A 16,249-nucleotide genomic window follows, 5' to 3' on the forward strand; every position below is an offset into this window, starting at 1 on the left:
CTAAGTAATTGAATAAAAACTTCATGCTCATAAATATGGAAGAATCTCAGTATAATAATTTGTTTTTACTTTAGTTTTGCTACAATATGGGTCAAATTACAATAGCTAGAAACATAATTGCTCAAATAATTGGTCAACAACACAGTTAGTCAATAGGCAAATTTTCTGTTCCCCAAGTAAGCTTTTAAGAATAGTTTATCTTAATAATAATTCTCATATTAAATATTAAATATTAAAATATTTACCTCAAGTTGGACTCACCTATTTACCCCATATGATTCCTTGGGGCAGGGTCAGGTAAGTGGCTGCCCAACACTATATATGTAGATCATTAATGTAGGTTCAGAAATATATTTCAACCTATATTATATTGCACAGTAATTTTGGAGTTAAATTAGTTTGGGTTCTAAGCTTGCCTTTATGTACCTTTGAATAAACTCTTTGAGCTTCATCTTCTTCATCTACAAAATACCAAGAATTTTCCCTTAGTCATTTGACTGATTATCATTTTCTCTTTTATTTAACAGCTGGAAGCATTTACTAATTTTTTTGTGAAAGATGGTTGTAAGACACTGAAATTTTTGTACCAAGAAGGAGATGTACCTGGTATTGGTAAGAATTTTATGAGGGCAATGTGCCAGTAATTAGTTCACGCACGTTCAAGTGCAGCATACTTTTTCTCTTATACATAGATAATCCTTTATTTATAAAGAAAATGTTACCAGAAGTTTACGCATAAGAAATATAGTGCCTTAAGAACAACACATTCTCAGCCCAAATAGATGTTTCAGGCCTTGCTATAATGTTTCAGGAGAAAATATCCTTATAGAAATCATTGACCTCTGCTGGGAATACACATTTTCATTAGAATTTAATTGCATTTTCCCCGAAACAGGTGGAGCCATTTTGTCCAGATGATTAGAAGTGGTGGTGAAACCACTCCAGAGCCCCACAGCTGCCCCCTGCGGTCCTGTCGCAGCATCTTGTGCCTGCTGCAGCTGTCACTTGGAATGGCTGGGTTTCCCTACTGTGCATATGATGCCTGAACTAATTAACATGCTACCAGCTTGTTCAAACTTTGTTTTAATAACTAGATATGTGGGTTACTCTTTTGGTCTGAGACTACTCATCATCAGAGTCCTGTGGATTTACCTTCAACACATCCCTCCCATTGCTTCTTTCTCACTTGGTTCCTCTGCTGCCTCAGGCTAGGCCTTCCCTGGTGTTCCAGATTGAAAACCAGTATCTCTGTAATCAGATTCTCCCTCTGAAATCCGTACTGCTTATTCTTGCCAAATATATCTTTTATTGTTCCGCTATTTATTGGATTGGCTCCAGATCTCATTTATTCAAGGCCCGCTGTCATCTGGACACGCAGTGCTTGTCTAGTCTAATCTCCTACTCTTCCAGATGTGAATTTGCTGCTCTCTTTAAGCCCCTCTTCATTGCTTTCTGCATGCTAGAGTTATTTCTTTTCCCCTTCTCTGCTCTCCTGGCTTTTCCAGATTGCTTTTCTTCTCTCCACTCAGCATACCCTACCCCTCTCCTTCAGAACACCTCCAACAGAGCCCTTCCCAGGGTGTTCCAACCCACAGCCATGGCTATTCTCCAGATTCCTGTCTCATTTACAGTATCCATGTAAATATAGTACTTGATTATGTTCTTCTACCTTCCTCCAATTGTTTAATATTTAAGTCTTGCTTCTTTGACAAAATATGTAAACTCACAATTAGCGACTAGGTTGGCTTTGTGGATTTTCTGTCTCTCATGGTTCTTATCGTGGGAGGATTATTGTGTGGTCTGTATTTTTATAACTTGTTAAAAATTAAAACAATAGCTGAAAATTGAAGGAAGATAAAATATCTGTAATTAGAAGCAAAATACAGTCCCAATCAGTTGGAGAAAACACTGTTAACTCAATGAATATTTCTCTATAACTGGTTTATATACATATTTTACAAAAATGGGGTCCAATTCTAGATATTATTCTATAGTGGCTGTTTAATTTTGATAATATTGTCTTCTTTAGGCCAATAAGTACATTTATCCAATTAAAATGTTAACACTTGCGTTTTATTTCATTAGGCTGATATAACTATAATTTTCCAAACTGATCTCTCAGTAGAATTTAGGTTGTTTACAACTTTTTGCTCCCTTAAACAATGCCTCAGTGAATATTACTGAATACAAATCTATGTGGATTAGGAATAAATTTTAGGAGAAATTCTCAGAAGGGAAATTGCCAGAACAAAGGGTACACATATTTTTAATCATTATTTTTGCTACTTACGAAAGTACATTTATCAGTTTGGTAAATATTCATCTACATTTCTTTGTTGTTGTTGTTGTTGAAACAGAATCTCACTCTGTCACCCAGACTGGAGTGCAATGGTGCGATCTTGGCTCACTGCAGCCTCCGCCTCCCGGGTTCAAGTGGTTTTCCTGCTTCAGCCTCCTGAGTAGCTGGGATTACAGGCACACACCACTGCGCCCGGCTAGTGTTTTGTATTTTTAGTAGAGACGGGTTTTCGCCATGTTGGCCGGGCTTGTCTTGAACTCCTGGCCTCAGGTGATCCACCTGCCTCAGCCTCCCAAAGTGCTGAGATTTCATAGGTATGAGCCACCACACCCAGCCTACATTTCTTTCTTATATGAATGTGTTAACATATAAATGCTTATTATCAGCTAAAAATGTGGTTATATAATACATTTATCCTTGACTTGGTGTTTGCATTTGACAGGGTAGCCTAGATATTTTTTTATGTCATTATATAAAGATCTATCTCATTCAAAAAATTTGGTATAATGTAACATTCCATTATACAGCTGCATTGTGATTTTAGAAATCATTCCCTATTGATGGTCACATCTCTCCTCTTCATCAGGAAAACTCAAGCTTGTCTTATGTCTTATCAGCCAGAACTGTGTCACATGGCTATCCTGGGGACCAGGGAGGCTGAGAGAGCAGTTTTGTTTCTAGGGATGTACACAATGGGACAAAGTCAGGTTCTCTTAACAAAGGAAAAGGGGAGGGTACTAAATCCCTGTGCGGTCTCGATGAATGGGCATTTGGGCTCTTATATTGCTACATACCATGTATCAGTGTTCTTAGGCTGCAAGCAACAGAAATAGATCTGGCTTATATGAGCAGAAAACAGTGTTTTGGGAGGCAGAAGGTGGATAACAAAATTTAGAAACAGTTGAACAATCAGGTCTTGGGAAAGACAAGAATAGAGCATTTCCACAGATTTCAGGCAGTTTCTGTAGGATTCATCAGTAGACTTCCATCTCTCAAATCCCTTTTTTTCTTTGTGTGTATTTATTCAAGGTTTATATTCTTGCAGAGTCTAATTAGTCTAGTTCTTACATGCCCACCTCTACGGAACCCTGGCACTGGTATCTTCCAGAATCACAGGGCGGGAGGAATCTCCCAACCCCCCAAAAAAGAAAGGCTGGGCAGACAAAACATTTCTGTGGCTTTGTGATGTGGATATTCTATTTCTTTCTTTCTTTTTTTTTTTTTTTTTTGAGATGGGGTCTCACTAGGTTGCCCAGGCTGGAGTGCAGTGGCATGATGATGGCTTATTGCAGTCTTGACCTCCCAGGCTCAAGTGATTCTCCCGCCTCAGCCTCCTGAGTTGTTGGGACTACAAGCACATGCCACCACACCTGGCTAATTTTAAAAAATTATTTGTATTGACAGGGTCTTGCTGTGTTGCCCAGGTTGGTCTCAAACTCCCGGGTTCGAGCAATCCTCCTGCCTTGGCCTCCTAAAGTGCTGGGATTATAGGTGTGAGACACTGCACCTGGCCGATTTTCTATTTCTTTTATTACATTTTAAATTGGCTATTGCTGCAAATAGAAGGCTGTTGATTTTTGCAAATTAACATTGTGACCAACTAACATAATTCTCATATTTTTAATAGTTTTTCTAATTAAAAAAGATTGATAAGTAAATGTTTAATTTTCATTGAAATTAGTTCAAGGAAGGATTTAATAGAAGGTGGATACAATGAGTGTATTTAGTACAGGAACTGGACTTTCTTGGGGGAGTCAATGAAGGCTTCCTGCGATGGTGGCATTTCAGCTGAGATCTGAAAGATGAGTAGGAATTTGGTAGGTAAAAGGTTGGGGATGGGATAGGAGAACAGCTTGTGTAAGGCCCTGAGGCCAGGCCAAAAGGAACAGAAGTACAGAGTTCAGAGAAAGGTACCCAGAGGAGGCTGCAATTTAAGATGCAGTTATTGGCTGGGCACGGTGGTTCACGCCTGTAATCCCAGCACTTTGGGAGGCTGAGCCAGGCAGATCACTTGAGGTAAGGAATTTGAGACTAGCCTGGCAAACATGGTAAAACCCTGTCTCTACTAAAACTACAAAAAATTAGCCAGGCATGATGGCGCATGCCTGTAATCCCAGCTACTTGGGAGGCTAAGGCACAAGAATCACTTGAACTTGGGAGGTGGAGGTTGCAGTGAACTGAGATTGTGCCACTGCACTCCAGCCTGGGAGACAGAGCAAGACTCCATCTAAAAAAAAAAAAAAGGGAAAAAGATGCAATTATTGGGCAGGCATGGTGACTCACACCTGTAATCCCAGCACTTTGGGAGGCCGAGGCAGGTGGATCACCTGAGGTCAGGAGTTTGAGACCAGCCTGGCCAACATAGTGAAACCCTGTCTCTAGGAAAAAAATACAAAAATTAGCCGGATGTGGTAGCACACGCTTGTAGTGCCAGCTACTCAGGATGCTGAGCCAGGAGAATGGCTTGAAGGAAGGTGGAGGTTGCAGTGAGCTGAGATCTCACCACTGCACTCCAGCCTGGGCAACAGAGCGAGACTTTGTCTCAAAAAAAAAAAAAAAAAAAAGATGCAATTATTGACATCTTCTAGTAGACCCCCCCCAAAATTATTCTATGACCATATTGAAAACTTCTTACAATAAAGTAAAAGAGGAAACAATGGTGTAAAAGCCACAGTAACTTATCTCATTTGACTTGTTATGTGATGATATGCTAAGTTCTTGACTTTTGTTTTCAGAATGCGGTCGAACTATTCCTGGAGCAACTAAAGGGGCAAAAATGATGAAATTGTATATAGACAATGCAGCCCCGGATAAACTAAAAGGACTGTGCATATTTTTTGTTCGTTGCCGTAATGATGTTGCTATAAATGTTAAAACTGTTCAAGAGGTATGTTTAAAAATTTCTGCAAATACATAGTTAAACACTGAATATATTTTCATAGTCATGCTTTACTTTGCTTTCCCTTTTTAAATATAGGACTGAATTGAGTTCCAAGAAAATAAATGTATTCATATATTCAAAGAAATTGACTGTAATAGAGCTTAGTTATATTGATACTTTAGATACTGCTTTTAATTTCATGAAAATTTCATTTCTTGATGGTGTGCAAATAATTTTTATCCTCCCATTCACTAGGAAGACATTTAATTTTGTTGATGCAAAATACTAGTTACTTTATTTAACTTCCTCTTCACTCAATATTTTAGCTCTCTTATCGTTTTAAAAGAAGAAGAGAGAGTTGTCCTAGAGCCTGGACATTGCTAACCTAGTTCTGGGAAGGCAGGATGATGGAATGGGAAAAGCAATAATTTTAGCTGGATAGACCCAAATTTGCCTCTTAGCTTCACCACTGACTAATCACTTAAGTGTATCCTCTGGAAAGTTGCTCATCCTTTCTGAGACTTAGGTCTCTACATTCTTAAATTGGGAATAATAGTACACACCTGACAGGATTGTAGTGACACTAAATGATAGTAAAAACAAATTCTTATTATATTGCCTGACATACAGTAGGCTTTCCACAAGTTCTCTTTGTTATTCTTAGAGAGTCTTAATACCTTTTACAATGGGAAAGGGAACTGAAGTCTAATCTTGTTCCTTTTCTGTTATGATAAAAGAGAGCTTGTTTAGCTTGGTTTAAGATTTTAGGTTGGCAGTTATTTTTCCCTGATCCCTTGTAAATATTTCATGGTATTTCTTGTGGATGATGAGAGCACTCCTGTTGGTGTAATTCATAGGTAATCTGCCTTTTTTTTCTTTCTGTTTGCTTTTGCTCTTTGTCTTCAAAGTCCTGTAGTTTCATCACAATGCCTCTATGTATGGATATTTCCTCAATTTGTCTTCCATTTCATTAATTCTTTCTTCAACTTATCCATGATTTCATCCATTCATTTTTATAATTTATCTTTTGTTTTAGCTCAGTTATATGTGCATGTAAAGAGAGAAAAAGTCCTTTTATGAAATAGTATAAGTCTTTCATAACTGAAAAACTGACTTCTATTCTCCAGAAGCAACTATTAAACCCTTTTAATGGATTCTTTTATTTACCTGTATGTCTCTAAATAATATGCTCTGATTGCTCCTTTTGTCAATTTAGACATTATCTGTGGCCAGTCACGGTGGCTCACACCTGTAATCCTGGCACTTTGGGAGGCTGAGGCAGGCAGATTGCCTGAGCTCAGGAGTTCGAGACCACCCTGGGCAACAGAGTGAAACGCCGTCTCTACTAAAATACAAAAGATAGCTGGGTGTGGTGGTGCACTCCTGTGGTCCCAGCTACTCGGGAGGCTGAGGGATGAGAATCTCTTGAGCCCCGGAGGCAGAGGTTGCAGTGAGCTGAGATCACACCACTGCACTTCAGCTTGGGCTACAGAGTTAGAAAAAATAAATAAATAAAAGAAGACATCTTCTGTGGACTTTTCTCTCTGGAAGATGATAATTTAGCTCTTTTTCTACCTTCTGACCCTTGTTTCTCCATCCCTCTATTCTTCCAACATAGTTATATTCTATTTGACTTAGCTAAATATTTGTTTACATCATTATAACTAAATGTAATTACAGATGAGCCATGTAATGTAACAGTGGTTCTTAAACTCAAACCCATTTTCATCATAATACTAAGATGCTAGTTGCCCTTTTCACCAATGTTGACATTTGACTGATGGTGCAGAAGCAACGGTGGGAAAAACTACTGATACCTTGACACAAATCAAGATGACACCAAACTGTATGAGTAGTAATTGTATACTTTATTGCCACACACTCACAGTTAAAAAATTAGCAATCAATTTTTTGGTGGCCCTAGACAAGATTTTTAATTTTAATTTTTTGACTTGGAATTTCTAAATCACTTAAGATGTATTAACTGAAATGTCACGCATGGGTGCTGGGCTTTTGATTTCTGGGCTTTTGGTTTCTTATGGCTGGTAATTTATTCCACCAAACTTCTGGGCAAGGGCTTTTCACCAGAAAAAAAAAAAAAAAATCATGGACAGGGCAACTTTCAACTGAGGATTTTCTTTACACAGGTTTGGTTCCATGTCCCTCACCTTGAATAGGCTCCAGGCTATTGCTCCTTTCCTTAAAGCACCAAATAAAACATCACTTTGATGAGCAAATATGGGAATAATTAAATTGGGGGCAGAATATAAGTTTGTTGACTTTAGAACGCTAAGGTTCATAACCACTTAAGATTCCCTAATAAAATGTGTTAGTTGTCTATGTTTATTGCAATATAAAACAGGTTGTGATTTTTCAGTTCTTCAGTGGGATTAGCATGTGAAATAACATTTAAACTCCACTCTTTCAGGAAGTGCTATTTACTGTTCTGGATGCATCGAAAGGACTCTTAAATGGAATTAGGGATATGTTGGCAAATATATTTCTACCAGCTGTTCTTGCAACAAATAACTGGGGTGCTTTAAACCAGTCCACGCAGGGAGAATCTGAAAAACATATTTTCACTGAAACCATCAACAGATATCTTTCATTTTTAGATGGTAAGTATAAAAGTTAATGTTTAGCAAATTGCAGAAAAGAAGCAAATTAACTAAGATGTTTCATAAACATTAGAGAAAAAGTTTCTATCTTAAAAGATGTTAATCAAAGTAATTATGAGACTTAGAGGTAAGAAATGAAATCATTAGAACTCATTTTTGAGGATCTTTGGTAGAGTAAGATGTATTTTCTTTTTAATTTTACGTTATAGCAGGAGGAATCTCTTTGTATAATATTAATGAAAATTTTCACCATATTAAAATATATACTTCATTATGAACTCTTTAAAATCTATACTTTTGTTTTTTCATATTGTTACAATGTACAATTTTATCAGTAAATTATGAAGTCATAATCTAATGATTAATTAGAATTATATTTCTGTAAAGTATTAGATCTTTAACATTTCAGTAATTAGAGCATAAAAGTACACATTGACATTTAACACATTAACATTAAATACTTCTTAATATTAAATATTTAGTATTTTTATTAATATATTTAAAATATTTAATATATAAATTAGTATTAAATGTCTTTTTTTTCCTTTTTAGGTGCTAGAATAAGTATTGAGGGAACAGTGAAGTTAAAGACAATAGACAATGTTGATTTTTCCAAACTGCACACCTTTGAAGAAGTAACTGCTGCAGCCAGCAATTCAGAAACTGTTCGTCAGCTAGAGGAAGTGCTGATGGTATGGTACAAACAGATCGAACAGGTGAATTGACTGACACAATTGCATCTGGACTAGTAGTTTTTATGTGCATCGTAGCCATTGTATTTTGTCTCTAAAAGTAAAGGGAAGAGGTATCTCCTTTGACTTTCTTCCAGAATCTGGTTTGAAACTCAGCCAATTTTTGGCTCTAGAGCAAAATCATTCTTCTTTGTGGACCACTTAAAATCAATTTTAAGATATTTCTCACTTCAAGGAAGAAAACATAACAATATGGGTTGAGAATGAAAGAATGAAGAATCAGGAATAGCCATCATTTATCCCCAGTAATGTTTAAATTTTTGATACTCTCCATAAAAGAGAGAGGGAAAAGACACAGCGAAGAGCCAGAGTGCTAGACACTAAATAAGCACCTCTTGGTCAATCAGTGGAGTTGTCTGTGCTGTCAAAGAAGTTCAGACTAGGCGGTTTGACATCAGCATCACAGTGGCAAGCCTGCAGCTCTACGGTCAAATTTTTTCTGGCAGTAAGAAAAGTAGTGATAGGAATACAACATATGTCAAAATTTTGAGAGGCGCCAACTTACGCTATAAACACTGTGAAAGAAAATCGGCTATTACATAATTGCCCTAAACAGAAAGAGGACTTTAGGAACCACCCCCCAGATCTCTAGTTCATCAGCACAGGACAGCAGAACTAGACAAGAAAATCTTCAGTTATGTGAGGATCAAGGGGAAAAATCTTGACCAGGCAGGAGGTACAGAAAAGCATTTCCAGTTTTACCTTTCTAGAACTATGTTAGGAGGAGGGCTGTGCAGTTGGAGTGGCAAAAATTGGAGGACTCCCTTAGGGTCTAGAGTGCTGGCCACAGCATTCGCTTCCAGGTGTCATTAGATGATTGAAATGGGTAATTGCCCACTGGATAACTCTTGCAGCCACCGTACCCAGCCAAGACTTCCTATTTAAAAAAAAAAATCTTTGGTGACACTTGGAATTGTCAGATTTTTAGTTGTTGCCAATATGTTGAGTGTGAAATGATATCTTGGTTTACTTTGTATTACTCTAAATACTATTGAGGTTGAGCATATTTAATGGCTATTTTGGTTTCCTCTGTGTTGAATTGCTTGTTTATATCATTTACCCACATCATTGCCTGTTCATGTCATTTATCCGTATCATCCCTTTATTCGTTTGGATGGCTTTATGTTATCTTACTACATTTTTGGAGGTTAAATAATATTTTCCAGATATTAGTCCTATGTTGGTCCCCATTGTGTCATGTTTCATTTGGTATAGTGCCTTTAGTCATGTGGAAACAAGTTTTTAATGTAGATAAATATATTAATTACAAATGTTAATCCAGCCTCAACCTAGCTATCCCCAGTGACTACAAAAACTCTGTGCTTTTTGTATTTACTTATGAAACCGTTTCTTACTCCAGTGTTACGAAGACATTCTCTTAAATTCTTTATTTTAAATAGTGAATATAACACAGACTGAAAATGAATATGATGAAAGGAACAAACTGTAAAATGAACACCTGTGTAACCTTTGCACAAGTTAAAAAATAGAACAAGGCTAGGCATGGTGGCTCACTCTTGTAATCCTAGCACTTTGGGAGCCCAAGGCAAGAGGATTGCTTGAGCCCAGGAGTTCAGGACCAGCCTGGGTGACACAGTGAGACCCTGCCTCAAATTAAATAAATAAATAAATAAATAAATGAAAGAAAGAAAAAACATAGAACATTACCAGCAACTTAAAGTGCCCTTGCATTTCTCTTCCCAGTTTTAAACACCTTTTCTTCCCCCTAGTGGTAACTATTATCTTGACAATTATGCTTTTCAATTCCATGTTTTTCTTTCTAGTTTTACCCTGTCTCCTATATTGTCTTTTAGAAATGTTACCATTTTATTTTTAACATTTAGGTGTTTAATCCATCTGGAATTGTGTGTGTGTGTGTGTGATGTGAGGTAGAAATCTAATTTTGTGTTTTTCATGTACCTGTAGTTAGCCAATTGTCTCGAATTAAGATTCTCTGTTAAATTGTTTAATAGTCCATTTTTTTCTAACAAATTTGTAATATAACCTCTGTCATATATAAAGTTGTTAGACCCCTTTGTTTATCCCACTGATCTATTTACTTATTTTTTATACTATGCTGTGCTGCTTTAATTCAATTCTGTAGCGTTTTTCTAAACCAACATTTGGCACGCCAAGTGTTTTCTGTTTTTCATCAAAACTACATTGACTATTTCAGGCTAATTGTTTTTCAAAATTAATTTTGAAACCAATTTTTAAAGTATCATGAAAAACTCTATTGAGATTTTGATTAGAATTTCGTTGAATGTGTACATTAATTTAGAGAAAACTGCCATCTTTATATTATTGAATTTTCCATCCATGAACATGATATACCTCCCCATTTAGGTAGGTCTTTTGTATGTGTAAAATGAGTTTTAAAATTCTCTCCAAAAAGGTCTTGCATATCTTTCATTAGATTAATTTCCAGTTATCACTGTTTTTCTTTGCTGTTATAAATTGTACCTTTTTGGAAATTTAATTTTCACATTGCAAGATAGCTTGTAAAGAAGTGGTACTAATTTTTATGTATAGATCTAGCAACTTTACTAAATTGTTCACGTTTATTAATTGTAAAAAGTTTGTCTTTAGTCTTTTTTTTTTTTTTTTTTTTTGAGACAGGGTCTCATTCTGTCACCGAGGCTGGAGTGCAGTGGCATGATCATAGCTCACTGCAGCCTCCAACTTCTGGGCTTAAGTGATCCTCCCCCTTCAGCATCCTGAGTAGCTGGGACTACAGGCATGCACCACCACACCCAACTAATTTAAAAAATTTCTGTGGAGAAGGGATCTTGCCTTGTTGCCCAGGCTGGTCTTGAACTCCTGGGCTCAAGTAATCCTCCACCTCAGCCTTCCAAAGTGCTGAAATTACAGGCGGGAGCCACTGCTCCCGACCTTAGATATGCTTGAAATTTAAACATGTATCAAACTATATCATCTGTGATTATGCTGTTTCTGGTTTTTTATTTCCAATTCTTATACCTTCTGTTTCTTTAGTTATCTTGTTCTGGGACATCTATTACCAGGTGGAATAGAAGTGGGTGGTGATTGTGGCAAACTTGTCATGTCCTTGGTTTTAAAGTGATGTTTTCTAAAATGTCACCTTTGGCCAGGGATGGTGACTCATGCCTGTAATCCAGACACTTTGGGAAACTGAGGCAGGAGGATTGCTTGAGCCCTCGAGTTTGAGACCAGCCTGGGCAACATAGTGACATGCTATCTCTACAAAAAATTACAAATTAGCTGTCTGTGGTAGCACTTGCCCGTAGTCCTAGCTACTCAGTAGGATGAGGCGGGAGGATTGCTTCAGCCCAGGAGGTTCAGGCTGCGGTGCTCTCTGATTGTGCCACTGCACTCTAGTGTAGGCAACAGAGCGAGACCCTGCCTCAGAACAAACATACAAACAAAAAAGCCCCCAAACCAAAAAACTACGTTCCCCCCACCACCGAAAAAAAAAAACAAAATAAATAAGAGAAACTGTCACCTTTAAATATTACGTTTGTTGGAGAGTTTTAGTAGATAGTATTTATCATGTTGTAGAAGTTCTCCTCTAGTCTTCATTTACTAAGAGTTCTTAAACATTATTTGGTGTTGAACATTATTTATACTTTTAGCTGCCTTCAAAAAGATGCAATCAGATTTTAACAAAGAAGAATATAACATTTCTATATTTTATACATTTTTTTTGATTGCAGGTACTTATTGAGAGTGAGCAGATGAGAAAAGAAGCTGATGATTCAGGTCCACTTACTGAACTGGAACACTGGAAACGCATGTCAGCCAAGTTCAACTATATCATTGAACAGATTAAAGGGCCAAGTTGTAAGGCTGTCATAAATGTGCTAAATGTTGCACACTCCAAACTGCTAAAGGTAAAAGGCTTTTTATTTAAAGTTTGGTATACTTCAGAACAAGCAGCTAGAAAATTATCCTGTTGAACTACTTCTTAGTGTAATATACTAGAATCGTGTTTAGAAGTGTTAGCATTTGAGTAAGACTTTTACATATATCACAATTATTTCCAGAAGAGGAAATGAAGATTTATTTCTCAGGATTTCACAGACCAATTTTGACCATACTGCTATGGGGTGATTTCTAGGAAAGTGATCATCTTTTATTTTTAAATTGTTTTTGAAATTGTAAATCAATGAAGAAAATCAATATAGTCTCATTGAGGTAAACAACTGCATATAGAGTCAAAAGTAGAATACATCTCATCCCCACGATCTACCTCTTTTCCTGGAGGTCATTTACAGTTTGGCTTGATTCTGGATCCTTTTCTTTTCTCTCTCTCTCTCTTTTTTTTTTTTAAAATCAGGGTCTCATTCTGTCACTTAGGTGGGGTGCAATGGTGTGTTCACAGCGCACTGCAGCCTCCACCTCCCAGGCTCAAGCAATTATCTTGCCTCAGCCTCCTGAGTAATTGGGACTAACAGGCATGCGACACCATGCCCGGCTAATTTTCGTATTTGTTGTAGAGATGGGATTTCACCATATTGCTCTGGGTGGTCTCAAACTCCTGAGCTCAAGTGATCCGCCCACCTCAGCCTCCCAAAGTGCTGGGATTACAGGCGTGAGCCACCGCACCTGACTTCTTTTTCTTTCTTTCCTTGTATGTATTTCTTTCTTTGCACAGAAAAATAAACTAATACTTTTTTGGTGAAAGATTGAAGCAGTACAAATAAAACAAGTCTCTCTTAATCGCATACCCTTAGCCCCACCACCCACAACTCTGTGTCCTGAATAGTAAGCACAGAAAGACAACCACATTTTTCTATTTTGTTTTTTTCTTCAGACATCTTCTGTGGTATTTATGTGTGAGTTTACTATGCATAAATGACATAGTTTAGTTTTGTGTTTCTAATTTTTAAATTAAATAAATGTCATAGCATAATACTTTTCAACTTCCCTTCCCTACCTTGATAGTATATCTTGGAGTTATGCCTGTTAGATGGAGCTTGAGCAGTATGGTTTTCCAAAAAATGTTGTTGTTGTTGTTTTTTGTTTGTTTGTTTGTTTGTTTTTTGAGACGGAGTCTCGCTCTGTCACCCAGGCTGGAGTGCAGTGGCGCGATCTCGGCTCACTGCAAGCTCCGCCTCCCGGGTTCACGCCATTCTCCTGCCTCAGCCTCCCGAGTAGCTGGGACTACAGGCGCCCGCCACTGCGCCCGGCTAATTTTTTTTTCTATTTTTAGTAGAGACGGGGTTTCACCATGGTCTCAATCTCCTGACCTTGTGATCCACCCGCCTCGGCCTCCCAAAGTGCTGGGATTACAGGCGTGAGCCACCGCGCCGGGCCTGTTTGTTTGTTTTTAGACAGAATCTTACTCTCTTACCCAGGCTGGAGTGCAAAGGCATGATCACGGCTCACTGCAGCCTCGACCTCCCAGGCTTAAGCCATCCTCCCACCTCAGCCTCCTGAGTAGCTGGGACTACCGTCATACGCCACCATGCCCAACTAATTAAATAATTTTTTAAAAAATGTCGTCCAGGCTAGTCTTGAACTCCTGGGCTCAAGCGATTTTCCCACCTCAGCCTCCCAAAGTGCTAGGATTGCAGGTGTGAGTCACTGTGCCTTGCCCAAAATGTTAATGTAGCCTATTAGGTTTTATCTGATCATTTCCCTGTTTGTGGACCAATTTTCCCCTTTCTTTTTTTGCAAGTCTGAGATATAATTCACATACTATTCATTTTATCCATTTAAAGTGAACAATTCAGATATTTTTAGTGTATTCATAACTGCACAAATGTCACCACAATCCAATTTTAGAACATTTTCATCACCTCAAAGAGAAACTCTGTATCCTTTAGCTCTCACCTTCCCATTTCCAACATTCCCCTTTCCCCCAAGCCCTCTGTCTAGATTTGCCTATTCTGGACATTTTATATAAGTGGAATCATAGATTCTTTGCCTTTTGTTACTGGTTTCTTTCACTTGGCATACTGTTTTCAAGGTTCGTCCATGTTGTAGCATGTATCGGTATGTCATTCCTTTTTATGACTGGATCATATTCTGTTGTATGAATATACCACATTTTGTTTATCAGTTTATGGACATTTGGGTTGTTCCCATTCTTTTTGGCAATTATGCATAATGCTGCTATGAACATTCATGTACTGTACAACTTTTTGTGTTGATATATATTGTCATTTGTCTTGGTTATTGTACCTAGGGGTGGAATTTCTGGGTCACATGTTAACTCTATGCTTAACTTTTTAAGGAAAATGGTTCCTTTTCTATGTGTTTATAAAAATTGCTGCAGTGGAAGCTTTTATACGTCCATATGCAAATATTTCCTTAGGTTGGATACTCCACAACTTTTCAGCACTAATTATTAGTAAAGTTATATATTTTTTTCCAAGCAGGTGGCCTAAACCTGTAGTCTGAGCTACCTGGGAGGCTGAGGCAAGAGGATTGCTTGAACTCAAGAATTCTGAGCTGTAGTGCACTATGTTGATTGGCTGTCCACATTAAGTTTGGCATCGATATAGTGATGTCCCAGGAGTGGGCTGATGAGGGTGCCTAAGGAGGGGTGAACTGATCAAGGTCAGAAACAGAGAAGGTCAAAACTCTTGTGCTGATCAATAGTGGGATCATGCCTATGCATAGCCACTGCACTCTAGGCTGGGCAATGTAGCGAGACCCTATCTCATTAAAAAAACTAAAAAAAAATGTTGGGGGGCCAACCTGACATATGGAAAATGGCCTGTTTTATTTTGTTCTTTCCTTGTTAGTAGTGGAGTTGTTCAGTTTTTGCATGTTTACTGGCTATTCATATTTCTTTTGTGAATTTTCTTTTTGTATCTTTGCCTTATTTAGAAAAATTCAGACATTGTTTTGTACTGATTTATAGGAGTTCTTTATTTTTTAATGTTTTTGAGACAGGCTTCTCTTTGTCACTCAGGTTGGAGTGCAGTGGCGCTATCATGATTCACTGCACGCTTGACCTCCCGGGCTCAAGTGACCCTCCCGCCTCAGCCTCCTGAGTAGCTAAGACTACAGGCATGTGCCACTGTGCCTAACTAATTAAAAAAAAAAATTTTTTTTTATAGAGATAGGGTCTCACTGTGCTGCCCAGGCTGGTCTCAAAGTCCCAGTCTCAAGAAATCCTCCTGCTTCACACTCCCAAAGTGTTGGGATTATAGACGTTGCCACTGTGCCCGGTCACTTGGAGTCCTTTATATAATATGGATATTAATCATTTGTTATATTTGTTGGGTGAAGTAATTCACCATGACTCCTGGGCATCTCTGCACATTTTCGCTATATATGAAAAGAACGTAAGGTCCATACTGCTCTTTATCTGAACATCTCTCAGAGTTCTGTTTGCAGTGAGCAACCTTGAGGGGTCAGTTCACGTGTCCCCCAAAGAGCAGAATTACTTACTGCTTACTGTAAAAAGGATAAATTCCCCTAAACTCAGTGTTCCTCACCTATAACACAACCTATTGCAGGTGCAAGCATCAGTTTGTGGATATTTAGGGTCATGGGGGAACAAACGCAACATAATGCTCATGCCAGTTGCTGTGATGTAATAAAATCCTTGTCTCTGACCCCAAATCTCATGTTTTCTCCCATCATCCATAAAACAGTAAAAGGCTAATGCATTAACTTCTAAGCAGGGTAAAATCCCAGACCCCCATATGGACCTTGACAATTACAGTGCAAACTTTTTCTTAGTCTGTGGCTTGTATTTTTTAAA

General features: G+C 37.9%; 1 protein-coding gene across 2 annotated transcripts in view; it reads left to right on the plus strand.

The window, feature by feature from the left end:
- DNAH8 (dynein axonemal heavy chain 8) overlaps positions 1 to 16,249 on the plus strand; it is a 328,361-nt gene that overhangs the window by 14,674 nt on the left and 297,438 nt on the right. The window contains exons 4-8 of one of the 2 annotated variants that reach the window (XM_007972725.3): positions 528 to 612; positions 5,035 to 5,186; positions 7,609 to 7,798; positions 8,351 to 8,514; positions 12,243 to 12,419. In XM_007972725.3, coding sequence (XP_007970916.2) covers positions 528 to 612; positions 5,035 to 5,186; positions 7,609 to 7,798; positions 8,351 to 8,514; positions 12,243 to 12,419 — 768 coding nt within the window. The remainder of the gene's footprint in view (positions 1 to 527; positions 613 to 5,034; positions 5,187 to 7,608; positions 7,799 to 8,350; positions 8,515 to 12,242; positions 12,420 to 16,249) is intronic. The other variant, XM_038006035.2, reaches the window with a different exon arrangement.

Source organism: Chlorocebus sabaeus, chromosome 17 (assembly GCF_047675955.1).
Source record: "Chlorocebus sabaeus isolate Y175 chromosome 17, mChlSab1.0.hap1, whole genome shotgun sequence".
Taxonomy (NCBI): domain Eukaryota; kingdom Metazoa; phylum Chordata; class Mammalia; order Primates; family Cercopithecidae; genus Chlorocebus; species Chlorocebus sabaeus.